The sequence below is a fragment of the Brienomyrus brachyistius genome, chromosome 6 (assembly GCF_023856365.1).
Source record: "Brienomyrus brachyistius isolate T26 chromosome 6, BBRACH_0.4, whole genome shotgun sequence".
In the NCBI taxonomy this organism is placed as follows: Eukaryota; Metazoa; Chordata; class Actinopteri; order Osteoglossiformes; family Mormyridae; genus Brienomyrus; species Brienomyrus brachyistius.
This window is the reverse complement of record NC_064538.1, coordinates 208,766-236,256: the sequence shown is the minus strand read 5'-3', so window position 1 is coordinate 236,256 and position 27,491 is coordinate 208,766. Positions and strand designations below refer to the sequence as shown.

Here is a 27,491-nt window from a genome sequence, read left to right as displayed (position 1 = left end):
ATTTGCTTGGACTAGGGGTGCGGGGCAGTGAGTATTGGTGAAGCTTTCGTTCTGGTCTGGTTCCTGAACTGGTCTGGTTCCTGAACTGACTGAAATGCTCGCTGCTCTGTTAGAATTCGGACCAGAACTCGATAGCACAGCTTGATGCTCACAAGAAACAGACACGTCGTTAAAAATACAAAAGTTTTTATTCAAACAGAATAATACTTTATAAAGCTGTACACATTTTACAAATTAGTTTCATTTAGGAAAAAAAATATCCAAACTACAATGCACACTGGCTGCTTTCTCTTACGGTTATCATCACACAGTGTGGCTGTCTGATATGGTTGTGGCTACATTTCTCAGGATGTTTTTATGGTGTGGCTGTTTGGCTGAGCTCTGCGCTGTAAATCTGGCTGTGCTCATGCCTGGAATTGATAAATAATGCCAGTTATCTCATACTGTGGATTGCCAGTGACGCCGCATTGAAGTGCCTAGTTTGTAAATCTGGCCCAAGTGTGAGACGTCTCACCCCCCCCCCCCCCACCGAAGGCCACAAACTTCTCGACCTGCAGACATGAAGCAGTTGCACATCTCCATTGTTTTCAGTCAGTGTCATTTGACTGCCGAAGACATACTTTTTGCAAAAGATAAATACATTCAACTACAATTTACAAAACCACATTACAGAAAAATATGAAAACATGGAAATCTAGCCTCCTGAAAGAGTTTTTGTGTGTGTGTGTGTGTGTGTGTGTGTGTGTGTGTGTGTGTGAGATTTATTCATTTATTTTCTCCCTTCCTGTCTAGATTTGCTGTCATTTTTGCCAGAACGTGTTAGATGTTTCATGGTTTAGTCTATGGCCGGAAGTTCTGGGGCCTGATCTTCATCTCGACCCTCTTCAGTGAGTAGTTGGGTCCATGCCAGCCATACCAAGTGATGCCATCCGTGCCTGTTCTGTGCTCCCCGTAGCGATGGTACACGCCATTTAGGTTGGAATCCGTGCAGCAGTTGTACCAGTAGCCCCCTGGTAAGGAGAGAACACAGATATGTCCTCCTGATGTGGTTCCCATAGCTACCCATAGGCCTACAATGGTCATTAATGGATGGCCGTTGATCGCCCCAAGGATGCAGATCTGCATTATGTTGAGGGTGAGGTCATGTGGGGGTGACGACCCAATCCCTCACCGGCTTACCTTTGCGCAGCTGGGCACAGTTGTCTACACACTTGTCGTTGTCCTTGTCTTTGGCACTGAAGTTGGTGTTGTTGTGGTACCGCAGAGAGTCCTGTCCAGCGTTGCCGCTGTAGCCGGCGAGGTGTAGCCGATAGCTGTTCAGCTCGTTGCTGAGGGTGAAGTGCTGGTACTGAGCATACCGGACCTCGCCCTCCCAGTCCTGCACACACAGACAGGGTCACTCGCTGCCTTGGGTCATTGCAAAGGTGAACCCCTTTGGGAAGAAGAGAAGGGTAGGTCACCTCCATCTCGATACGCAGCACGGTGGGCTGGCGCGTCAGCCGGAAGATGTTGTCGTTGCCCAGCCAGAAGTCGCCGCGGATGGCGCCGAAGCCACGCTTGTACTGCTTCCAGTCGCGGTCGAAGGACGTCAGGCCCACCTTGCGTCTCTGGATGACAGTCCAGCCTCCGCCGTTGCTCTCCATGTCGCAGTAAACCTGAAACGGCGGCAGGGGCATGCAGTAGGTCATGGGGGCGGGGGGTAGCCACGGCTCACATTAATGGGAAACTTCTTGGTGTATTGGAAAGATACAGTAATAACTGTATGCAGTATGTGCCATTTGCTTGAAGTATGTGTTAAATATTGGGAATGACAAGGGGGTTTGTTTTTAAAATTTTGGGCTTCTGATCATAGCCTCCTTGAGTCCCGAGGAGGCCTGCACGTGGTACTGATCGGACCAGGGCTCACCTCCAGCTCCGGCGTGCCCATGAACTCGTCCGCCGGCAGCTTGTACTGGCCCGAGATCTTGTAGTTCCTGGTGTACAGCGAAGCACAGTCGTAGATGGCCTCTGGAAGAGAGCATGGCGGCCGTGAGTCGCCTGTCAGTCATGACGCTTATCGCCACGCCAGAGCTCCTCTGTGGGCAGTGGCGGGTGACATCACAAAGGGGGTGGGGCTTATCTGAGTCGCTACAGAGAGGAGGGAGCTCTAAAGCAGGCCTAGTGCTCCCTTTCAGTAGACAGGTGTCACAACAGGCCCCTTAGTGTTCAGGAGGAGGATAGGCGGCCCTATCCCAGGGCGTGACTGTTCAAGCCTTTTCTGCTCCCTGAGGATCACAGGTGCTCAGTGCATCTGGCTTTCCCTCTAATCCTGGGCGACATCTGAAAGGCACTCTATCTGATTACCGTGTAGTACAGGGGTGTCAGACTCCAGTCCTGGGGGGCCGGAGCCCTGTGTAGCTTAGCTCTTTCCCTGTTCCACCACAAATTATTCAGCTCAATAGCTGTGTGGTAATTAGCACAAGGAGGTGAATCAGGTGTGTTGAATGAGGGGAAACCCAAAAATGTGCAGTTCTCTGGCCCCCCAGGACTGGAGTTTGACGCCCCTGGTCTGGTAGATCTACCAAAGATTCTGTTGCCTCTCTTCGCTGCAGATCCATCTGTCCCAGAATGCTCCCCGTTCTTAAAGCTTCCTGAATGTTTCGTTTTCAGTCAGTACTGCAAATCTTGTCATGGACTGGATATGTTAAAAGATGTTGGTCAAGTGCTGTGTAAGAGTTGTTTTTTTTTAAGTAGGTATTATATTCTTTTTAAAATCTTTTCCCCTTTTTTAATTTCCATAATTGAGCTCATCTGTGGAAAAAGTTGCCATTGTTTCACAATGCTTCAGTATGCCAGCATGACGTCGTTTAGAAACAGCTTGTGTGTATTTGATTAATTAGGAGTTTTTCAAGGTTGCCTTTGGAGTGTCGGATCATAACTCTTTCTATTGCCGTGGCGATCCCTGGACCTTATTCGGCTGCGACTGTGGTTGCCACATGGGGGAGTGAGGTGAAGTCATCTGAGCTTGGGCCAGCTGTCCTGGGGGGGCGGGGGGGGCCTTAAGAGCTCGCCTAGACCTTCCCTTGAAGCGTGGTTCTGTTTTTATTAACTTAAAGAAACCACTCACACCCCCCCCCCCACACACACACAATTCACACAATTCATTCACGTTATCACGAGTGGTTATTTGCTCTCAGAAAACAGATGAGCCTGCCCCCCCCCCACATTGTGTAGCCATGTGGTCTGCACATATGTGTAATTTAAAGAAATATCGTCCGCTGACTCACTGTGTTTCACTGGAGAATTCATGCCACTTTACTTAAGGTGGCAAAATATTGGACGCTCTGGTTGACTGCCATTCACAGCCTGATTTTCAACGAGCCAGGTGCCGTACTACGTTTTTCCTCATGGGACGGGAAAACCCCCGACGGTCTGGCAAGTGCCGCCATCACCGTCCCCAGACGCTCCTCTGTCACTTTGTCACTTCTTGTTGGAATATTTCACCTCGGTGGTGATCTATAGTGACAGAGTTGCCTGACACTAGAGAATCTCACTCTGAACATGAGGTTTAACCCCGAATTCCCGGTCGCTGTGTGCTTACTGAGCTTCAGTAATTCCTAAATGGTAGGAACTGATTCCTGAGATTTTTTTAAAGGTATCACTAAATGGTGCTGAGACCTGCCGTTTAACGCAAATTGCCTGACGCCATCGCAGTCGGAGTCCTGCCGCTCGGCACGACAGTGTCGTGGTTCTGAGCCCTTCTGCTTAACACATGCTGCCCGATGCCATCGCGGTCCTGAGCTGCGGCCAGCGGCCCCCTTACCTGCACTGGTGTGCGTGACGGCCTGTGCCGCCTGCAGCTGCATGATCTCCACGCGGTTGTTGATCTCTGAGTACTTGCCCTCAGCCTCGGTGACACGAGCCTCCTGATTCTGGCTGCGGCGATCCAGCTCCAGCATCTGCCGGGTCAGGCCACGCGCCTCCGTCTCCTGCTTTCGCCACAGCTCCTCCAGCAGGCTGCTGACGTTGGCCAGCTGCACCTTCAGCGCCCGCACGTCCTCGCAGCAGGCCGCCTTGGAGGTGGGGGCCGCCCTCCTGCGTGGCTCCCTCTGGGCGCTGGCGCTCTGTCCCAGAAGCACCAGCATAACGCCCAGGGTCAGCATGTTCAGCACGGCCGTCTGTCGCATCGTCGTCTAGGAGCGTGGAGGCGTTTTTGGGTTCCGGATCGGGCGGCTTTGAATTTTTCTCTGCGGCTGGGTACGAGTCGCAAGCTGTCTGTCTGGTGGGAGCTCGGTGCCTGTCACTGCCGGTGTGCAGTGCTGAGGGGTGCACTGTCTGTTGGGTGTCTTGCTGTGGATGCAGTGGTGCTCTGACCAGTGCTATTCTCAGTCTTCATTCCCTGTCTGGTGCTGAAACCTGCCCCGGTGGCATCTTAAATATTTTTACACATGTGCCCTCCCCCTCCCAGTTGGGCTCAAACGTGACTGCTCCCCCCTTTTGGCTTCAGGCCCTCCCACCCCCATTTCTCCCCCTCTCTCCCCTCATTCACTCACTCCCTCCCTCTCTCCCTCACTCATTCCCTCCCCCCAGTCTTCCTGTCAGTCAGACTGTTGGCTATTCTCTCATGCCATCAGGTGTTTTTAAAGATTTCAATGGGAAATCTAGGGAAATCTAGCTTTAGTCTGGCTGTTTAACCCATTGAAATGTTCTGGCTCTAGGAAAGAGTGTATTAACACTGTGCTTGCTGTGTGTATTTAACCTGTAAAGGACTGTGATCCCCAATAAAGTCACACTAGTCAGTGTTAAAGCTGTGTTTGCTGAGTGTGCGGGCAGGGAGAGCTTATCAGTGAGTGCTTCAAACCTCAGGACTGTGCGCAGACATCCTCGTAAAAGCCTTTGATTCCTCTCTGCACATTCCTCCGGTACAGTAGTCACTGAAGGCGTATGGTCGCGCTGACAGGCTTCCTAGTCAGCGTGGAACATTTACTGGAAATGTTCTAGGGAAACAGTCTGAACCGACAGCAGACCCTGCTTTCCAAGGCGGTGATTATGTAATGCCAGAACTAGGCAGATGTTCTATCAGGTGATGAGGAGGTGCACGTGGACGGGGAGGGAGACCGGCCTTCTCCGGACACACGCAGGGGGGGCAGTGCCGCCCAGGACCCTCTGAAGCCTCCTGGCCGGCCCAGCTTTTTATTGGACCTGGGGGCTTTTTGTTCCATCTTGCAGTGAAGCTGGACAGCTGACAGGTTATGTCTGAGTGCTGTTGTGGTAGAAGCAGGCGGTAACAGTCATTGCTGCTGTGAGTGTTTACTGTGCTCATGAGTAACCCTCTGTTTTCAGTAGTGAGACTCCCCTTTTTGTCTGGGCAGCGCGGCCAGTACAGGGCAGTCTTAATTCCTTATGATTTATCAATATTCTAGCTTGCTGACATTAAGCAGCTTTGGAACAGGTGTGTTGAGATGCGGTCAGTGTTGGCAAGTAAAATACTTTTTTTTTTTTTTTTTAATGGCAAAAAAATGGAATGACTGGATTATTGTCTTCCTCTCCTTAGCTGCAGTCTGTTATGTATTCAGGGAAGTTTAGATTAAATCAGGTGTCCATACTGATTATACTGGAACACTAAACAGAGCATTGTTTCTCAAACCAGTGCTCGGGGACCCCCAGACACTCCACGATTTTGCACTCTCCTAATTGGGAGGGAGCAAAAAATGTGGACCACCTGCGGGCCCCCAAGGACTGCTTTGAAGAAGCAGTAGGAATAGAGGACGAGGGAGTGGTAGACTGTTTGGCCCAGTAGGGGGTGCTATAACTGCTATGGGTGTTTGAAGTAACCGTGCTTGCAGTACCACTGAGCAAGAGACTCAGTGTAGTGACTGACCCTTCAGTGGCGTGTCCCCAGCACATCGAGTGGGCACGTGGGCGCCTGGTGTGGACAGATGCCAGCTGCAATGTTATGCAAGCATGAAGGAGCATGAAGGAGCCAGGGCCGAATTGTTTCAGCGTGCCGCTTTCGGGCTTTCCGGCGATGCTGGAAGGGCCCCGCCCGGCCTTGGCGAGGCCCCGCGTGTCGATGGGCCTGGCAGCACTCCTCTGCACCCAGAGCACGTGGCGTTCCCCGTTAAGCTGCCCTTTCCATCCTGATGCAATATGGCTGTTTATCTCCGAAGCCGAAGGGTCCATGCTGTCCAGACCTATCTATGACGTGATACTGCTACCCCCCACGTGTGTTTGTCTGCAGAGGGACTGCATCCTGGGGGGGGGGGGGGTCTCAGGGCAGAGGAGCTGCCCCCATACTCTGCTTATCGCTTCATTCGTTGAGATGGTTTGTCTGGCATCCTGAAATGGGATCACAGCTGCTGTGTGTTTTTAGCAGCTAACTGCTGTGTATGGATCGGCACCGAGGGGCAGTGGCTTCTTAGTGGTGCCGGTTCCCGGCGCTCCAGGGCCATCTGCTCACCGTGAAAAGGAGCCCAGAGCCACGCAGACACTGGAAGGGCTGCCACTGCCTTCAGGATCTCGTGGCTTGTTGGATAACATCAGATTCTGTCTGGTCTGAACTTCTTTGGTAGCCGGTAAAGGAGCGCTTCAATCAGCAGTGCGTGTTCGGGTGTGACTCCCTGTATCAGAATCATGCGGCTGCTGGACAGATGCTGAGGAAATGGAATTGTTCTCACTCCGGTTGACCTCGCCCTGTATCTGAAGGGTGTAGACTGATGTCCACTGATGCTCACAGCTTTGAGTCCCCGAAAGGGCCCTGCTATTGTACCTGTTTGAGTAGTTGGCGAAAATGTTCAAACTCACGACAGTTGAATGAAAAGGCTCCTAAATCTGTTGCCCTCATCTGAAGGTCTGAGGGCAGCCAGGTGAAACCCAGCTGGGACGAGATCATCCCCGGAGAAACGGTGATTACAAGCCATGCACCCATAAAGGGCCATTATTGGGCCAAAGCAGCTTTTAAAATATGGCTATATACTGTAATACTCTCTTTTTGCAAAGGATACTGTTTGGTTTATGTCATTTTGAGTGTATTAATGATAAAAGCTAATTTTATGTGTACTGATGAGGGTCTGTGCAACAGCAGCGAAGGACGGAAAATATCTGTGACCCCTCCCCAGTGACCTTGGGCCTGGCCAGACTGCACCTGCTGTTCCTGTGTGGACAGCCCAGCCCAGGGGGGGTTACACGTAAGCCCGCTCCATTAAAATGCGTCCCCTGCCCCCCAGTTCAGTCTTTGTAAGATAAGCCAAAGATATGAAGAAGGAAGAGGGGGCCACGTTTGCATGGTGAGCCGACCTTGTAGGCCGTCTCCAGGGTTTTCTCCCGGGTGGGGGCTGCTCGGACTTCACTTCTTCCTTCAGTGTCTTACACGGTAAACCAGGCATCTTCGCAGCCTCAACAGCAAAAATCCACGTTCAAATTTTTAAGATTTATGTAGGCCGCTGTTAGCCATCTAACACGTTTCCGAAATTTTGTTTTACCTGATGGCCCTTAACGGAGAATAAGGGATCTTCCACTTGAGGCAGACTTCCGTGAATATATTCCGTCCACCAGAATGGCTGAAACGAGTCGGCAAGAAACTAGCTAAATGCTTACGGCACAAGAAAAATGCGATGATAGTGACTCCGAAACCTGGAAATGTGCCGGCCGTAAGCTTCGGGAATTTGCATGGCTACTGCCTGCAGGCTGGTGTTCCTGTCCTGTGGGTAGCTAAATAAATAAATAAATGTGTTCTTGTATATATTTGTCTCCATCATTTTCGTCTCTTAAGACAGTAGCAGACTAACGGTACAGGTTGCACCTGTCAGGGTCAGTTGCACACGCTGCACTTGTGCTTCTGGGGGGCTGCAGTAAAATTGATATTCAAATTTCTCTCAACGATAAGTCTTTTGAAAGAATCAGAACGCCTCTTTAAAAGGGGTTTCCCAACCCCACTGCAGGGTGTGTTAGGTCGCCCCTCTGCCTCTACCGTTCTCTGTTATATAACATCACTGTCATGCTGACTGCAGAAACTGTTTTGTGACTGTTAGGAACACAGTGTACTACTACCTTTAATAGTACAGGAAGTTTTACAGACACGAGTTTAAAAAAAAGTTTTTTTTTTGTAAAATGGCTTTTTGTCTTTTTATGAATCATTTTTGTGGATAGTTAGTACATTCAAATAAGTCAAATTAATGGAGATTACTTTTTAAATTTTTTAAATTTTGTAACTGATGAGTGACTGTCCTTTGTGACTCTGTCTCCCAGTGACGTGGGAGGGGCCTGATTAAGGCTGTGGTCATTACAAAGGGCAGTCTTGTGCACTTTTTTTCTGGTGGTCTGTCGTTGGGCATCCTTAGGTGGGTGTCAGTATCTGACTGAGGAGGGGGTTTGAATTGCATGGCCCTTGTCCTTGGCTGTCACTGGCTACTGAAACCTTCTACAAAGTCCCTGTTCCAAAGAGAAGGTTTTTGTTTGTCCAGGAGTTTGGAAAAAATAATCAAATCGCTGTCTTGGATTAAATTGTTCACTATGCTACTTACTCAGGCAGGGATGAAGTATTGGTCATCACATAAAAGCCAAAACGGACATTGGCACGCCATGGAATCTGCCACGGCTTCTCTGAAATCCAGTCGTGCTCTGAGCAAAAGTCACAGTGTGACTTGTCCATCCACTCCGCGCCCTGAGTGATTCACCATGCGCTGGTCCTCCGTCAGGGCCTCCAGCCTGCAGACTTCCGGCCTCGCTGTGCCACAAAGCCGAAGGAGCGGCTCCTTTCCCAGGGGCTGTTAATTCGATGTACCATGGACGTGGTCCAGGCTCTTACCGTTCAGCAGACCCCGAAAACAGTAGCCGGAATACAAGGGCGGGGGAGTGAGAGTTCAGGAGAGCGGGGCGGGTGTGTGTCACGTGTGTGCCCCTTCTCTCACTCCAGTCCAGTGCATTTCTTCAGGTAGAGTTCTTCTCCGTCACATTTAGGAAATCGCACATGGTTTACTTCCACAGAACTGTGAGGGTGAGGGGGATGTATATATTACATTTTGTTGACCAAATGTCCCCACAATGTGATTAAAAACCTGATTTTTTGACATTGCGGGGACAATTTTCGTGTGCGTGTGTGCATTGTAGACAATGTTGATTTTTCTACAAAATAAAGCTGAATTTCCTTCTACTCTTCTTGAGTATCTGTGCCTGGAATTGTGAGTAATGGTTCCAATATGGGCTTTGTAGAGAAGGCTTGTAGCTGAAACGTATCCAGCCGGTGTGAAAAGGCAGAGGGGGGGCGAGGGGTTTGCGTGTCAGACTTGTTTAAAGATGGAGGCTGGCCAAGCCAGCGTGGGCTTCTCCTGTTACTAACAGGCGCTATTGTCGCTGGCGTGTATGAGGCCGCCTGCATATTCCATCAGTGCGCTTCATCGATTTATAATGAGAGCATGGGAGCCAGGCGTGGGGCTTGCCGAGCTCAGCGCACCGCCCCCTAATGGCTGCCTCTGCAAATGCAGGAGCTGCTGATCCCTGTGCACCAGGCATGAACTAGAGGGTCACTCGCATTCCAGTGGGGGGAAAGGTGGCTCTCTGAGCCAGTTAAGGCTTTTCCCTGCGTCCTTTGACCCAAAAGTGGAAAGTGCCTCCTACATCCACATTCCATGGAGACTTGCCAGTGTGTGCCTGAAGCATTTCTCAAGTTATAGAGGAGGGGGGAGCCCCTCAGCTCCTCGCAGAGCTTTGGCCGGGCCGCAGGCTGAGCGTGCCCTGTTGCTATATTTATCATCTGCATCACCCTGGATGTTTGGTGCTTCATGCTGTATGTAGAACTAGTTCTGTGGGTAGAGTTACAGTTCTATAGGTACGTGTGAAGTAAATGGTGCATCTCTTGGGGAGGATCTGGCCCGGTAATGGTGAATTGTGTGTCTGCGTTCTTAAGTTCACTTCGGAGGTCATTGGAGTTCGCATCCAGCCAGGCCATACAGTGTCAGGGAGTCATTTTGGGGAGCGTCAGTCTGAAGCTGTCCGTTAAATCGGCTGTATGCCGCTTGTTAAAGTGAAAGACACCTAGGCCTCATAAACATGGCTACCGCTGTATAATCAAAACGGACTTCCTGTTCGGCATCTTCTCTAAAATGGTCAAGGAATGTGACCTTATTGTTGCTGTGCAGCTTTCCCCTGCGGTATGATTCTGCATTGCATTAGCCAGTGGAATCGTGTTTGTGTAAGTCGCATGAGAGCGCGACGAGCGCTCTCTGTTTTGGTGTGAATTAACCTGTCACCGACGCAGCAGTGAATGGAACGCTGTGTGCTGAGCAGGCAGGCATATTTGCATTGTGAGGCAGTGCCTGTTTCTTGTTGTTTGTGTTTAACATTTGTCTGTTGTGTGCTGGTAGTGATCTGTGTGCTTCATGTTAAACCCAGGCCTGAATGACATCCAACCTGCCTGCTCAGGTTGGCTTGATGCCGGAGATCCATCCATCCATCCATCCATCCATTTTCTGTACCTGCTTGTTCCATGCAGGATCACGGGGGGTTGGAGCTTATGTTGGAAGCTGTAGGTGTACGGCAGGGGACACCCAGGACAGGCCACCAGCCCATCACAGGGCACTCTCACTACATTTTTAAAACATTGTTTTAAATAAAACAGCTTATGGTATCATTAAATCTAATACTGTTAAAGCTGTTTTTCCTTTTCTCTTCCTGTGTCTCCACCTAAATGTGTCGACCTTAAACATCGTAGTATGAATTAACATAGTATGTCAACCGGCTTGGTCCTGCTGGTCTTTGGATAATATTTTACTTCATGTTCAGCTCTGCTGTCAGACCTAAGTAGCTGATCGGGATTTGGCTTTTCCCTCTTGCTGTTAATGTTGCTGTAAATCCTCCTGACCAGCTCTGCATTTTTTGCATGAGGACATGTTTAAGGTGGCTGCCTGGAGCCAGTTATATCCATGGGGGTGGTCATGCCACACAGCCACTTCTATAAAATAAAAATAAAGCATGGAAAATAGAGTTATGCATTCTTATTATTTGTGGCAGCATGGGTGGATACATATTTACTATGGGTTCCCCTGCCCCCCCCCTTAGATCCCCCTCCCCTGCTGGGGACCTTATTAAGATGCTGGGAAGTGCATTTCGTTACTGCAGACATTTCATAGGCCGTGGAACATTTTTTTTTTTTTGCTTTTTTGCAGCGTGTGTTTTTTTTTTTTTCCCCCTTCCCTCCATTGCCTGTTGATTACTGATGAAGTAGCACGCCCTCTACAGGGCACCGAAGTGCAGCACGTGTGGCGACACCCCAGGCTGAACTCTAACATGGGACCTGAAATCATCAGCTGACATTTTCTTCCTGTCTTTATTAACTCCACTATAAAGCTGGTTGGTACGCTAACGGTGCCATTCTCTCAATAGGGAGACTCCCTTTGGGCCTTCCGCACTGCCATGGCTCATGTCGCGGTTCCTTCCGCAGGATGGATTTAGGGTGATATCAGCAGAATCTTGGATGAGGTGGTCGGGTTTCTGCCTTAAATGGGGAAATCAGAGGCACTCTGCCTTGTCTGCAGCTCCTGTGTGTGTGTGCTGTCGCGCTCCCTCTTCTTCCCATTGTCCGCAAAGACATGGTTCTCTGGAATGTACCTGGCCCCACATGAGTCCACCATAGCTGTTTTGTCAGTTGTTTGGATTAGTGGGGGTGAGTTCCTGATTCCAGGACCACTGGGAATGAACAGCACGATTTGTTGAAAGCGAAAGACCTCCCCTCTGCAGAAGTAGTTTTTCACCCCCATGAAATTTGCATCCATTTCCTTAACCCACATTCTGTTATTTCTTCTCTCCGGAGACCTGCCGAATCAGATTTTCTGTTATGGTATTAATTTGATTACATTTTCTTGAAGAATGCTTCCAGGCCTGTTCTTCTACGCTGCGGCATGCTGTCTGGAAGCTTGAAGCAGACGGTAGAGCAGATATTCTGGCTGAGTTCCATGTGTATGACATGGCATTGGCTTTGCGGTAGCTAATGATCAGTATCTCTGTACGTTGTCAGAAAAAAATTAATTTAGCTTTGCTATAGCTCCAGGGTGCAGAACCTCAAAGGAGCCTTGACCTGATGATACCGGAGTCTAGGTCAGGGTGTGCCAACCCTTTACAAAAGCAGTAGGTTTATGAGTCGTGCGATTAAATGCACAATCGCTAGGGCCTTTGTTCCTGCATATCTTTCTCCCTGCCGAGGGCATGACCTCATCTTCATAGCGATTGAATCTCTTTTTTCCCTCTTTCTCTCCCCCTGCAGTGAGCCTTTCTCTGCGGCATCAGCCTGTCTGCGTCACTCGATATTATCTCTCCTCAGGATTAAGGAATGTGGAAAATAAAATAACCCCCACACACACACACACACACACACCCCTACACACACCATCAGCATGACGTGTCTGACCTGCACTTCACTTCCCTGTTCCATATGGAGATGACCATTACTTACTCATCAGGACCAATCGGTGCTGCATGTGGCAGGGCGGAGCCTCAGAGGACACTCATACTCCACCTGTAAGGCTGGGACTGACGACGGATGGTGCACTGGTTACAGTGGGACAGACATGGTTGTAGCTCTATGTATCCACGGGATGTTGCTGTCAGTTATGTCACTTCATCTCCTTGAAATATCAGTTGAAACCACATGAGGCCCCGGGGCCAAAGGGTCAGCTGACCAAACTCCCCCCCCCCCCCCCCCCCCCATGACACATTCCTCCTCCTTCCTGCCTCATTTTATTACCAGGCGATTGCCTCTCTTTCACCCTTTTGTCCCCCCATCCAAGCTGTCATAGCGTTTTGCTGCTTTTCCATGATCCTGCTACCTCCCCCCGCGCTCTTTTTCCATGTGATAAGTATTAACCATCGGTGTTTCATAAGCCACATTGATCCACATGCGTCGCCTTCAGAATATGTGCAACCTGTTTTGCCACACTGCTCTGACACAGTGCCTGACTCACACTGACCCTGGGGGGCGTGTCCCAGAGGGGTGGGCGTGTCCCAGAGGGGTGGGCGTGTCCCATTACAGTTTTGTTTGGCTTTGTGTTGAATGGGAAACCGAGTGCATCAGGATGGACAGTAACAAATGTGCTTTTGTCTACTACAAACTAGTAGTTTATTTGAGTACATCTTTTTGTCCCAGAAAACTGCAGTTCATTTTAAATGCAGTTTAATGCATTCAATTAAATATTAAGCCTAATTATTACTAAGCGTAAAGAATAGCATTTCTTGTCGACTAATGACATGAGAACTCACTTTTTCGCAGATATGGGAGCTCTCATCCGGAGCTTCCCATAAAGGCCTTTGAAGCTGGGTGGATGCAGCCTTATGTTTGACTTCCGCCAGGCACCTGCTGTAAGGATCTAGTGCGGTGGGCGAGCTGGGTCCCGGTTGGGGGGGGGGGTCTCCCTTCCCACGTAGAAACACAGATATAAACGGAATTTACACAGCCTCGCGTTGTCGCCTTTGAGGGACAGGATCCATCGCAGGTTCAGGCCAAAGCCGCCTCCCACAGACTCATTATCACCTTGTCACATGATCCAGGACACTAATGTGGCGTTTGGCTGTCGGCTTCCCCTGGGGGAGCGTAGATCTCATAGCTCAGAGGACTCGGGTATTTGGGGAATGTCGCATGAATGCTGAACGGTGTCCTGCTGAGGGTCCCAGACACCGAGTGGGAACTCGGTGGCTTTTGAAGGTAAGCAGGCCGCCAGTCTGTCCCCTGTCCCCCCCGTGCTGTTAGCCTTCGGTTATCCGCAGGCATGCTCACCGCGCAACATCTGTGCTAATCACGCTCCATGGAGTAGCCAAGCTATCGCCGGAGTGTTATCATCTGTCCCATGTGGGCGCGAGATGACTGTCTGTTCTCCTGTCAGGAGTTACATCACTATGCTAGCAGGAAGGCACGGGAGCGTTCTGTATTTATCTGGCCCCCATTTGGCTGAGCTGGGGGTGGGCCCAGCAGGGGGAGAAAGGCCTGCTTTGTTCTGCCAGTTTTAGCCCCCGGATGCATTTTTGTCTGCAACCTTAGGCCCTCCCTGTTCTTCCGAAAAGAAGGTGGGACTGGAGGGCCGAATCCCTTATCCTCCTGTCTCTCTGCTGTCTCCTCTTCAGGGATGGGGATGGGGGGGCTCATCTGTGTACCAGCTGAGGCCTCGATGAGCCGTGCTGGTGTCTTATGGGCCTTTAAATCTCACCATGACACGTTGGATGCCCTCTAAGCTCTGGATCTGCGCAGCCATCTCCAGCATTCAGTCCCCCATCAGAATACGAAAATGACAGCCTGCACTCCTCCTTTGTCGTTTTTAAAATAAAAACATAATTGACTATATACTTTCCAGTGAAACCCTCCCCCCTGAACTTTATTCCCAAAAAAAGGCATTTTTTTAATGATTCATCAGATGTTTTTTTTTAAGGCAGACATTAGAATTCCTCCACCAGACGCATTTATGTTTTGGATTTGGCCTTATTTACGGTGCCTTATTTACCTGCTGTTGTTTGGACTGGGTTTTGTCATACTCTGTGTACTTATGTACTGCCTTCTCACAGAGGCTCTAGCAGGTTGCAGGCCTGTTTAGACAGCGTATAACATATTACTTACATGTCCTTAAGGACAAATGGCATATGGTATGCGTACGTGTGTGTGTGTGGGTCAGATATACATTACATTGTGGGAACCAAATGTCCCCCACAATGTGATAAAATCCTGTTGTTTTGACATATAAAAAATCCGTGACTGCAATCAAGAAACTAAAAATGCCCAAAGTCTTCTATTTTGTTTGGTCACTTATGGTTAAGGTTAGGGCTGGGTGGGGGTTAAGGTTTTCATTGCTGAGATTAGGGTCTTTCCCATAGAAATGAATGGAGAGTCCTCACAAACATATGAGTACGTGTCTGTGTCTGTGTCTGTACCTTCATATCTGCACCTGTGTGTGTGTGTCTGTACCTTCATGCCCCCTTTCCTGTCTGTGTGCAGCCACGCAGTCTTACTCGTAACAGCCCAGTTTGTCTGCAGCTGGACGCCATTACGGAATCCAGATGTGCTAATAAAGGGGTGGTGAGTGACTCACAGGTGTTGTTGTTTGGGGGGTGGGGGGCCTTTATCTCTCTGCAGTCAGGCCCCCTCACCGTCTACATCAGATGAAGGAGCAGCACCCTGCTGGCTAAGACCCCTAAAAAGAAGCCTTGTTCACTTATTTGAATCCAACGTGTGATGAGCTTTTCTGCGGACGCCTTTTGGCTCAGTGGGCCCTTAGTGACACAGGGAAGAACAATCATTTAGGTTCATTCCAAGCTCCTGCTGCCAAGCAGCATCCTTCTGCGGGGGGGCTTGAGCCTTTCCTGACGGCTTAACCCACCAGTGGCAATGTTCAGGTGTGCCATGTGGTCCAAAGTAGCCAAAATAAGATGCCACTCTGTGACCTGTGTGAGATCTGTGGCCTGCTCTCTATGTAACCGGTGTGAGGCCTTTGGTCTAATCTCTGTGAGCCCTGTGTGAGGCCTGCACTCTGTGTGACCTGTGTGAGGCCTGCACTCTGTGTGACCTGTGTGAGGCCTGCACTCTGTGTGACCTGTGTGAGATCTGCGGCCTGCTCTCTATGTAACCGGTGTGAGGCCTTTGGCCTGATCTTTGTGAGCCCTGTGTGAGGCCTGCACTGTGTGAGCCCTGTGTGAGGCCTGCACTCTGTGTGACCTGTGTGAGGCCTACAGCCTACGCTCTGTGTGACCTGTGTGAGGCCTGCGCTCTGTGTGACCTGTATGAGGCCTGCGCTCTGTGTGACCTGTGTGAGGCCTGTGCTCTGTGTGACCTGTGTGAGGCCTGTGCTCTGTGTGACCTGTGTGAGGCCTGTGCTCTGTGTGACCTGTGTGAGGCCTGTGCTCTGTGTGACCTGTGTGAGGCCTACAGCCTACGCTCTGTGTGACCTGTGTGAGGCCTACAGCCTACGCTCTGTGTGACCTGTGTGAGGCCTGCGCTCTGTGTGACCTGTGTGAGGCCTGCTCTCTGTGTGACCTGTGTGAGGCCTGCTCTCTGTGTGACCGCAAAGCCCACTACAGCCAGCATACCAGCACTATCCAGTCATCATTTCCCTTCACCACAGCTCATTATCACTCTGTGGAGTCATTAAAAATCAAGCAAGACCAGCTGCTTTCAAAAGTCATTTTCAGTTTAAACTTTTTTTTGTCAGGTTTTACAATTTCCTGTTTTAGTGGTGCAAGTTTTTGATCCAGTTCTTTAACCACTCTGCCCCCTGCTGTTCTTGCAAAGTGTTGCAATGCCTGAAAGCGCTTTCTCTCTCTGTTTTGCAGCATTAATAACAAGCTCCAGCAGCCAGAGGCAGCAGCAGGGGTGTTGGAGTACGCCATGAAGCACTTTGGAGAGCTGGTGAGTCTCCCCCTCCCCGCACACCGTGCGTTGGCCTAACTCTGCTTCGAAAGGATTATGTGTGCTAGAGAAGCCGCTAAACATCCCAGTGAAGTAACCTGCTACTAATGCATGACTCTAAGCAACAGTCACCAAAACAATAAACACCAGCCTAATACAATTACAGCACATTTGCATGTAGTTGCTTAGCTAATGCTTTTATCCAAACAGACTTTTTACATAACTGAACAGCTGGATGCTTTACTGGAATAATTCACGTTGAGTAGTTTCCCTAGAAGTACACAGCCGGGGGTCTTTATGGGAGCCGATCTTGCAGCTATGAGTGTCATGCATTATTAAACAAGCACTGTGTTTTTAAAGGGTGCCCAACAGTACCAGACCTGCACGTTAAATCCTCGGTGTGGCTCGGCATTTTGGGTCCTTGTTCATGAGTCCTTGGCCCCCGGACTGGAGAGAGCTGCTGAACACGGGCCCTGTCCTGCCTTTCAGTGACCTTATGCAGAGAGCTCAGCTTGCTTGGGACTATCTCTGCCTGCCTGGTAGATCCTGTGATTGTTTCCTTGTCAGCCCCCTCCTCTCTCTGCCGCTCGGCACACTTGATCTGTCACTGAGCTCTTCCCCAGTGGTGGGGGCCTGTCTTTCCCCATTGTTCCCTTTTTTCCACCTGGATTTCCCAAAGCGCAGAAAGCCCAGAAGCACCCCAACAGGGGTGACGGCACGCGGAGCGGGACAGATGAGTCACATGGCCAGCGAGGTGTGAATGAGTGAGCGCGTTCTGTTTCCGTATAAACAAGGGACCGCAGCTGAAGGTTGCCTCTCCCTCCGTTGCTGCTGCTTGTTTGTCTTTTTTCCGCTTCCCCTTCTTCCTCGTTTGATATTCTGCCAGTGTCAGCATGGCCAGCGCTCCGCCTTTCCAGGCCTCTCACATCACGGTGTACAGACCATTGCCCGGGTCCCTCTCCCAGCCATCGTCCCTCAAGGCAAACGGTCAGCCGGGACGGCCGAGCCCGGTGGGGCTGAGCACTCGACGCAGGGTCGGCGTTGTGACGACATCATGGTCAGGCAGTCATCTGTGACCGACGTTTCTCTGTTAGTCAGGAGGTCGGAGAGAGCACCGCCTTTCACTGGTAGATGGAGTAAATTACCAGGTTGGGTGGTGCTGGACGCGCAACATGCCAGCTCCAGTGACGGGGTCAAGAAGAGTGGAGAGCGGAAAATAAAACAGCAGAGTTCTTCTGGTTATGTAACCAATTCAAACATGCAGAAGTTAATACACTATAGGCAGGAGGTTTTGTGTACTGAGTCTGAGTCAGGTACCCATCCTCTCGTCCTTATGGCTGAAGATACGCTGCATGGTAACCCGGCGCCACGGGGACAGCAGCTAGCTTGAAGTTCTCCCTGCCCTGTCTCCCATGAACAGGAGATCCAGGCCACATGGTACGAGAAGCTCCACGAGTGGGAGGATGCCCTGGTAGCCTACGACAAGAAAATCGACATGAACAAGGAGGACCCAGAGCTGATCCTGGGCCGCATGCGGTGCCTGGAGGCGCTGGGCGAATGGTAAGTGCGGCTCGGCGCTGGAGCATCTGGGCCCAGCTGCCGTAGCCCGGCTATGCGACTGCGCTGTATGCATGGGGCCGAGGTGGCAACTGAGCATTCTGGCTTAGGAATGACACCACCATACACAGAGATTAAATATCATTTCCCATTGGTCAGATGCAACAAGGTAAGAAATAGTATATGAACATTACATATTACGGCATAAAATATAGACATAGACATAAGGCACGACAAAACCGTACAGCAAAAATAAACATTGTTAGTGACAGCTTTTCATCTCAGACAACTGGGGAAAAAGATGTCATATCTGGCCAGGAATGTCACTGGAAAATCCAAATGCAAGACAGCAGCCACTGTTTACCAAACCTGGAAACTGTCATTGTTTGACAGGCAGCGATTTATTTTTTTTATATTGCTTGCTGTCAAATGTGTTCCAGACCGTGGCGTTTGTCCCCAGCGTCTGTTTAATCCTCCGCTCTTTATTTATGAAGATCCTGGGCTGGGGAGGGGGTTGGCAGGAGTGGATGGACTGGGTGATTAGGAACAGCGGGATTGAACTGGGACTCGGAGTGGCCCGACAGGTCGCTGGTCTGAATTTGCCGGATCTCCGCTGATGTCTTTGCCTTTCCTTGGATAGATGGAATCTGACATCACAGCCCCTTAATGCCCAGACATATACCAAAGAGCAAAGAGACAGGGACACATTCCTGTAATTAGCCCTTATTCTCAGACAGAAATAGGTGTCAGGAAATTGAAGTTCCCTGGATTTACCACCAGGTGCCCTAAAAGGTAGTTGCAAGCTTCAAACAACGTCCGAACAAAAACAAAATCCAACCCGTCTCTGACGACAATCTGTCACATACTTTAAACAACGCCGCCCCCTCGTTCGTTAGGTGTCGCACCACAACCCTGGAGGGCGTAGAATGTTTTCAATGCAGCAGACCCACAAACGGAGCGCAAATAAACGTGTCGTGGAAAGTGTGTGTCATTTTACTGAAGGATATGACGGCTCTTTAAAAAAGGAAGCTGCTCTCTTTATTAACAGCCTTGCTGTTTTAATACTAGCGGCGGCACAGACTGGGAAGCCAACAATTTAAACGACAATCACAGTTACACGCTAACGAAACGTACGTGTTCCTGGGAAACATTACATGCTTGTTCCATTTACTATTTACAACATAAATGCACAGATACACATACAAATGTCCAATATTTACAGATTTGTGCGGCACAGTACAAAGCGTGCTGGTAACTGCATAATTAGCCCAGCTCACCAGCAGCACGGCATGTCTATGTCAGCCAATCATGGACAGTGGGCGGGATCAGATGGAAAAGTTCTCCTCGGGGACTCTGCACAGGTGGGGAGCCAAAACAGTGCTGACCGCTACAAAGTATCCGGCCAGTTTAATACCCACTGTGCAAATTGTAGCAGTCATAGGATTGATGCCCCTGCAGTGCTGGACTCACTGATAATCGGAAGGCAGAGTGACACCCCCTCCCCTTGTGCGAAAGCGTTTATTCGCCTATAAGCCATGCATGAGCTCATCGTCTCTGCTGGGGTTCAGCCCCCCGCCCCGCAGGCGATACGCCTGTTAAAAATTGAGAGACTCTGCAATTGAGAGACTAAGCCCAAATAAGCAGCTGTTCCGGTTTGGTGGCTATTTAAGAATTTCCAAGTTATAATATTACTGCATATTCGTGCGGCCAAAGGGTCCCGTCTGAACTCCCTGCAGGACCCTTCAGCGCGACGCTTACTGGCTTTAGGGATGTCTGATGTCAAAGCAGTGCTTCACATGTGGCGCCATTTAATACTGTTTGTTCAAGGCTTGTGTGGATCTAATAATAATCATGATAATCATGCTGGCCCCCACGGGTCACACGTACAGAGGCGCGAGGGCAGCGCTGAGCCCGCCTGCGGGGGGGTTTCGGGAGCTCCCGCGAGGCCCCCACCAGACAGCAGGAATTCCTCCCTCAGGGCTTTTCAGAATGCTGTCTCCTGTAACATGCTAAAAGCAGATGGAAGGCGGGGGGGGGGGCAGTGAGAGGCCAGACTGCTGTCAGACCCGCCTACGGATTTCCCATGACAGAGTGGGGGGGTGGTTTTCAGAGGCTGTCTGTGCGTTAGGTGCTGATCTGAGGTATTCTGGTAAGGATGGGAAGGTTCCGGTCTTTTCTGGGGTGATGGCGGGGGGGGGGGGGGGGGCATGTGACAGCTGGGGCTTCCCTCACCCCTCCAGCAGACGTGCTGTCATGCTCAGATGCTGACGGTCAGAGCCCTGGGGGAGTCTGTGTGTTCTGTGACCCCCCCCCAGGGCCTCGTGTCTGGGCCAGGCATATGGAGAAGCGCTTCACACCCCCACAGCCCCAGCCTACGCTTCTGTTATGTCATCGCAGTAATACGGGCTGATGCTTCTCGCTGACTGCCCCCTCCCTCCCCACCCCCCCACGGCCCACATGATACACACTGTGCATGTCCTTTCCACACCAAATTGTTTAAGCTGGAATTTCGCCTATCAGGAAGTAATACGGTTCATAGCTGGTTTAACGTTGTTTGGTGGTTTGATGACATCATCGCTGTTATTGACATACCAGGTTAGTCTCACTTTAGACAGCATTAAATATAGAGCCGCTGAGGACTATGACCGTTTGTCCTTCTGGCTCGTGCTTTTCCCAGGGGGCAGCTGCACCAGCAGTGCTGTGAGGAATGGACCCTGGTCAGCGAGGAGACCCAGGCCAAGATGGCGAGGATGGCTGCCGCTGCGGCCTGGGGTTTGGGTGAGGCCACACTCGCTTGTCTGCCTGGTTATGAAACCACACGATCGCTACCGATATGCACGTCTTTGGAATTAAGCCCCCTGAAAGGAAGAGCTGAACTGACCCCAAAGAACTTGTGTATGCTGGCCTGCTGTGCCCCCCCCCAGCCAAATGACCCAGTGTGTGGTTTAGGCTGATCCTGAAAGATGGGCCCTTGCCTGAGATCACTGCCCTTTTCCCCCCATGGGGAAAAGTCCACCTGTCCCCAGATATTAATGGATTGTGTATTAGTCCTTGTCTTCAGTGGCACCATTTTGCAGCAGCTGCATGAGTGTTGAGCTGCAGCGTTTAATCTCCGGGGTCGTCGGTAATGTCCAAGCAGACCCCCAGCTGCAGGAGAGCAGAGCAGGCCAACGGCCGGAAAGAATATGAAACAATCAAAATCTTATAAACATTTAAACTTCTGTTCCTGCTGCAAACTGCCGTGCTCATGCCATGCGCGGACTGCACGTTCACTCCTGTAGGCTGCCTGTGCGAGCAGCCCTGCACTGACGGTGACCCCTGGGGACAGATTCCCATGTGGCGGTCGTGAGAACCCCTGCTGACCCCCCTCACAGCCCTTTATATATATGTCTGTACCCAAGGCTCGAATTGCAAATGTATAAGTCTGTTTGGTTATTCATTGTTCTGCACACGATCCTGTGAGAGCAGGTTACTCTTGTAGTTGTTTTACTCTCTAACGATGTCATGCGACCAGGACACTGGGATAGCATGGAGGAGTACACCTGCATGATTCCCAGAGACACGCATGATGGCGCCTTCTACAGGGCTGTGCTGGCACTGCACCAGGACCTCTTCTCTCTAGCACAGCAGGTGAGTGTGCATGCATTTCCAGCTATGTGACTCCCCCTCCCCATATCTCCTCTGCTTGATGAATGACTGCAGCTGCCACACGGACGTATCCAGAGCAGAAGGCGCCTGTCCCTGTTAACAGAAGCGCTTGTCAGCACCCGTACTGCCCAGGGTTACCATAATGGGGGCAATTCCCCAAACCCAGCAGGCAATTCCCCAAACCGATCAGCCAGATTCAGTTTAAACAGTCTGTTGGATTGTAGTCTCATACCTTCAGGGTTAGGAGTTGAAAAGGTGCGTGCATGTGTCTGTCTCTCTGTCTGTGTGTGTGTGTGTGTGTGTGTGTGTGTGTGTGTGTGTTCTCCCTGTGCATGTGTGGGCTTCCTTCCATGATCCAAAGATTTGCATTTTAGGTGGATTGACCTCTTGAAATTACCCTGTGACAGCCTGGCATGTCCTGCTGGGATCAACTGCAGGCTCACACACAGAAGCAGTTATGAAAGATGGATCAATGGATGGAAACTAAATAAATGAATGAGATTTTTATGCCAGGGATTCACAGCGTGATCTGTGAGACACCTTTATTTTCAGAGTTTGTCAGGGTAGAATATAAATAGAAGCGTGGATGAGGTGCTCGCTGAGAATCCGTCTGCCTGTCAGCGGTAGCTGCTGCTTATGGAAGGTCTCCTGGATGGAAACCTGCATTTCAATCAAAAGGACTTGGATTTCAATTGCTGTGTGCTGATTGGTCAGTCTCCTGTGTCACTAATGTCAATGTGAGAAAGCTAGATGTTGAAGTTTTTCAATCAAGGAAACAAAACAGTCAAAGCACAAGAACCAAACTATTTAGCCAAGAGAAAGAGAAGCCTTTCAGTTTTAAGGTAGCTTGTAGAATCTGAAGTAGCTCAAATTGTCCTCCCTGTCATGAACTTTCTGGTCACCATACAAAAGAAGAGTCTGACGAGCTGCTCAATCATGATGGTGTATTTTGCTGGGGGGTGGAACCCTTAGGTATATTCTGCCGATTGTGACCAACTGGTTGGCCGTCAGTGAAATAAAAGCATTATCCATAACTCTTGTGATTGTCCTGGAAACACAGTTGATCGCAATCGACTGGTTGGGCACCCCTGCTCTGATTCCAGACTGAGTAGAAATGCTTTCAGTTTCGAGACAAGACAGTAAGTAAAGAGGTCGCCTCGAGACCGGACTCGAGTACTACAACACAGGCTGCAGGCCTTCCTGCAGCATGTTAAAGCACAACCGCAGCCTCGAGTATGTCCTAGTGGCTCAGATCCACACTGCTGGGCCGGTTCCTGCGCTGTGAGGCTCTGTGTGCAGATTCTGACGTAATGTTTTAAGAATGAGAGAAAGGAGCCAATCTCCCTGAATACTTGCAGAGACCAGATGAGCTGAAGATGGTGGATTGGCAGGAGCTCTGCTTATCCTCTTAAGATTTGCTTTCCCGACCTTCCTAGAGGCCTTTCTGGCTCAGATCTAAATGTGTATGAGTAACGCCTTTGTGTTCAGACTTTGTGGACTCGCAGTTTACCTCATGCATTCTGATGATAATGACAGTATGGTTTCTTTTGTAGTTTATGCGATTCTGAGCTGTGGTTTGGAAGATGTTGTACACGTTAATGCTTCACATACTCCTCGCCATTCCAGTGGCTATCAGATGCTTTGCCTCCTGGTCATCAGCAGTAGACCAAAATACTGATTAGCTGGCTGAGGTTATCGAGCGTAGGGGTTCTCGAGCAGTCTACTCTAGTATTCCACCTGCCGCAGAGTGATAGAGGTTAGGGGGTGGGGTTAGTTCATTTCCGAAAAGAAACAATATATTTCAAACCATTAGAAAAAAACGGAAATGATTAACCTTATAAAAGATGCAGGTTGATCTGCCGTCAAGTTGCACTGGTGCGTGTAATTGTTGTACGACGTAAACCAGTCCGCAGACATTAAAGGGTTGGGAATCCCTAATGTGACCAATGGCTGAGTGTCTTGCATGGGAGCTGGACTGAGCTGATGCTTTAGGAATTGCTCTGAAATGGTTGCAGATCTACAGAGGTGGGATCTGGGATCAGATTACTGCACAGGATCATTCAAATGACCCACTCTGCAGGGTCATAAAATTTGTGTCACCTCATGTAGGGTCATAGTTTGTGGGTTCCTGATTAATAAATCCGTTCTCTGAATAACACAAATCAGGGCAAAGACTCGTAGTAGAAATGAGGGAAATAGATTGTGATTTTTGGCAGGAGGAATGTGAACATAAGAACTTACGAAATTTACAAACGAGAGGAAGCCATTCGACCCATCAAATTCGTTTGGGGAGAACTTAACTATTAGCTAAATCTTATCTAGCTCTGATTTAAAGGAACCCAGGGTTTTAGCTTGCGCTACACTAGTAAGAAGACTATTCCATACTCTAACTACACGCTGTGTAAAGAAGTGCTTCCTCATATTCATTTTTAAATGTTCTCCCGCTAATTTCCACTTATGGCCACGAGTTCTAGTATTTAAACTAATATTGAAATAGCCATTTGGCTGAACAGCATCCAGACCTGTTAGAATCTTATATACCTGGATCATGTCCCCCTTTAGTCTCCTTTGCTCGATGCTAAACAGATTCAGCTTCAACTAACCTCTCCTCATGAGACATTCCTCTAAGACCAGGAATCATTCTCGTAGCCCTACGTTACATCTTATCCAAGGCAGCAATGTCCTACTTAAGGTATGGTGACAAAGCCAGCACACAATATTCTAGGTGAAGTTTTACCAAAGAATTGTATAATCTTAGCATCACCTCCCTCATCTTAAACTCCACACACCTAGAGATGTAACCCAACATCCTATTGGCCTTTTTAATTGCTTCCCCACACTGGCAAGAGTGGGACAGGGAAGCATCAACATGCATACCGAGATCTTTCTTATAATCAGATACCTTTATTTCAGTGGAACCCATAAAATATCTGTACTTCTGCTAATAGGATGCAGCCTCCAGCTCACTCTTTAGGGCCTGAGGTTCCAGCAGGAGTCGTACGTGCAAAGTGCTTCACTGAGTAACCATGGTAACTCTGTGTCTGATCCCAGTGCATCGACAAGGCCAGAGATCTGCTGGATGCGGAGCTGACCGCCATGGCCGGGGAGAGCTACAGTCGGGCGTACGGGGTAAGCCGGTGGGAGAGCTACAGTCGGGCGTACGGGGTAAGCCGGTGGGAGAGCTACAGTCGGGCGTACGGGGTAAGCCGGTGGGAGAGCTACAGTCGGGCGTACGGGGTAAGCCGGTGGGAGAGCTACAGTCGGGCGTACGGGGTAAGCCGGTGGGAGAGCTACAGTCGGGCGTACGGGGTAAGCCGGTGGGAGAGCTACAGTCGGGCGTACGGGGTAAGCCGGTGGGAGAGCTACAGTCGGGCGTACGGGGTAAGCCGGTGGGAGAGCTACAGTCGGGCGTACGGGGTAAGCCGGTGGGAGAGCTACAGTCGGGCGTACGGGGTAAGCCGGTGGGAGAGCTACAGTCGGGCGTACGGGGTAAGCCGGTGGGAGAGCTACAGTCGGGCGTACGGGGTAAGCCGGTGGGAGAGCTACAGTCGGGCGTACGGGGTAAGCCGGTGGGAGAGCTACAGTCGGGCGTACGGGGTAAGCCGGTGGGAGAGCTACAGTCGGGCGTACGGGGTAAGCCGGTGGGAGAGCTACAGTCGGGCGTACGGGGTAAGCCGGTGGGAGAGCTACAGTCGGGCGTACGGGGTAAGCCGGTGGGAGAGCTACAGTCGGGCGTACGGGGTAAGCCGGTGGGAGAGCTACAGTCGGGCGTACGGGGTAAGCCGGTGGGAGAGCTACAGTCGGGCGTACGGGGTAAGCCGGTGGGAGAGCTACAGTCGGGCGTACGGGGTAAGCCGGTGGGAGAGCTACAGTCGGGCGTACGGGGTAAGCCGGTGGGAGAGCGCGTTTCCGTTGGCCCTGACGTGAGGCCGCTTGGTCACCTCTTGCTTGCACGTTTGCTTGCAGGCCATGGTGTCCTGCCAGATGCTGTCGGAGCTGGAGGAAGTGATCCAGTACAAGCTGGTCCCTGAGCGCCGTGAGATCATCCGAGAGACCTGGTGGGAGAGGCTCCAGGTGAGTGCTGGAGGAGGCCGTCTAAGCACGTCTTTGACTAGTGTTTATGGGGGCAGGTCAGGAGGCATTGCTCCTCCCGTTGCCTGGATACCAGAGCAACAGAAGGATGTTTTCCCATCTGCAGGCTCTGCCTCACTTTCACATCTATGACTGCCCTTAAGTTCTCCGAGATCCTAGATTTATGGAGGCAGAAAGTGTGAAGGCCTCAGTGGGCTGATTGATGTTAGTCTGTCGGGCCGTGTGGAGTAGCCCAAAGGCTGGTGTGTGTGTGTGTGTGTGTGTGTGTGTGTGTGTGTGTGTGTGTGTGTGTGTGTGTGTGTGTGTGTGTGTGTGTTTGCAGAGTGTATTCTGATTTTTTGTTTTGTATGATACTGCATCAGGTTCTGTGTGTGTGTGTGTGTGTGTGTATTCTGTTACAGTGTTAGTGAGTTATATTCTGTTACAGTGTTAGTGAGTTATATTCCGTTACAGTGTTAGTGAGTTATATTCCGTTACAGTGTTAGTGAGTTATATTCCGTTACAGTGTTAGTGAGTTATATTCCGTTACAGTGTTAGTGAGTGTAAACATAAAGAAGCACACTGCTCACCCTGTGCCTGACCGTCCCCTGCAGGGCTGCCAGCGCATGGTGGAGGACTGGCAGCGCATCCTTATGGTTCGCTCGCTGGTCATCAGCCCCCACGAAGACATGCGCACCTGGCTCAAGTACGCCAGCCTGTGTGGCAAGAGCGGCCGCCTGGTGAGTGAGCTGGGCGTGATAGAAAGCGAATGAAAGTAGAATGGAAATGCATGTTGAGATGTTGCATGGATGCAGCCCTGTGGGGTATTGCAAATCTGCAATTTAGGTATTATTTGGTTTTTTATTCTTCTATAGAAGCAGGTGTACCTTTTGCTGTGCTGTGCCTTGTTCCCTCATGCTGTTGTGATTGGGGGGGGGGGGGGGGGCTGGGCTCGTTCTAAATGGAGCTGCGTGGCTGTGTGACTTGATCTTGTTTAGACAGGGAGACATGTTTGTTTATGGACGAGCCCAGATTCTTATTTCCTGTGTGTAAATATTATGGAGTGCGATCATCCTGGTTCCAGTGTGTGAGTGGAAACTTGGGCTGTGGCCCTGGTCACATCTACCAGTAACACATTATCTCACAGTGGGGCCCCGGGCTCCCAGAAAGACGGGCCCATCCTTGGGGGGTCTGCGGTTCACTCCCCCCCCACCCGTCCTTCTCCCCAAGGCATTTAGCTAGTTATTTACACAGGCATCGGAAACGACTTCAGACGGGCTTGTAAAACAAAAAATTAAAAGGGAAGGCAGGATGATGTGGGTGGAATGTTTGGGTGGAACACTTACCTCATCTCCCACACATGCCAGGCGCTGGCACACAAAACCCTGGTGCTTCTCTTGGGCGTGGACCCCTCCAAGCAGCTGGACCACCCTCTACCCACGGCTCACCCCCACGTCACCTACGCCTACATGAAGTACATGTGGAAGAGCACACTGAAGGTAGGCCCTGTGTGAGCACGGTTTAGCTTAAAGACAGATGGTCCCCACATTACTGAGGCTTCAGGATGCCCCCTGCAGAGAGGAGAATGCACAGATCTCAAGCGGCCCAGGCGTCATGGCTGTCATCAGAACCCGAGCAGAAGAGTAATGGACACGGTGGTCACAGATCTCTGACTGCAGGCCGAGAGCACTGGCGATGATGCAAAGCAGTTGTCTTCTGCGCGTCGAGACGCTGTCAGATTATTAAAACGTGTGGCCCCCCATTGGCTCTCTCTCATCGCGGGTAACGATCCGGAGAAGCCGGTCAATCTGTCTGGGTCTCCATAATGGTCCCCTGGGGCCCTGCAGGAAAAGCCCACATG

At 50.5% G+C, this 27,491-nt stretch overlaps 2 protein-coding genes across 3 annotated transcripts in view; one reads left to right on the top strand and one right to left on the bottom strand.

Annotated features, from left to right (window-relative positions):
• The window catches only part of mtor (mechanistic target of rapamycin kinase), a 72,739-nt gene that overhangs the window by 30,572 nt on the left and 14,676 nt on the right, over window positions 1-27,491 (top strand). For both annotated transcript variants that reach the window (XM_049016426.1, XM_049016425.1), the window contains exons 29-36: window positions 16,279-16,354; window positions 17,775-17,914; window positions 20,589-20,689; window positions 21,426-21,541; window positions 24,611-24,688; window positions 25,526-25,633; window positions 26,245-26,370; window positions 26,998-27,129. In XM_049016426.1, the coding sequence (XP_048872383.1) occupies window positions 16,279-16,354; window positions 17,775-17,914; window positions 20,589-20,689; window positions 21,426-21,541; window positions 24,611-24,688; window positions 25,526-25,633; window positions 26,245-26,370; window positions 26,998-27,129 (877 nt within the window). The remainder of the gene's footprint in view (window positions 1-16,278; window positions 16,355-17,774; window positions 17,915-20,588; window positions 20,690-21,425; window positions 21,542-24,610; window positions 24,689-25,525; window positions 25,634-26,244; window positions 26,371-26,997; window positions 27,130-27,491) is intronic.
• Window positions 170-4,409, bottom strand: angptl7 (angiopoietin-like 7). Its single transcript, XM_049016427.1, has 5 exons — window positions 3,803-4,409; window positions 1,907-2,007; window positions 1,461-1,655; window positions 1,180-1,378; window positions 170-1,010 (listed from the first exon to the last, which is right to left on the bottom strand). The coding sequence occupies exons 1-5, from the start codon at window positions 4,164-4,166 to the stop codon at window positions 841-843; spliced, it is 1,029 nt and encodes a 342-aa protein (XP_048872384.1). The 5' UTR covers window positions 4,167-4,409; the 3' UTR covers window positions 170-840.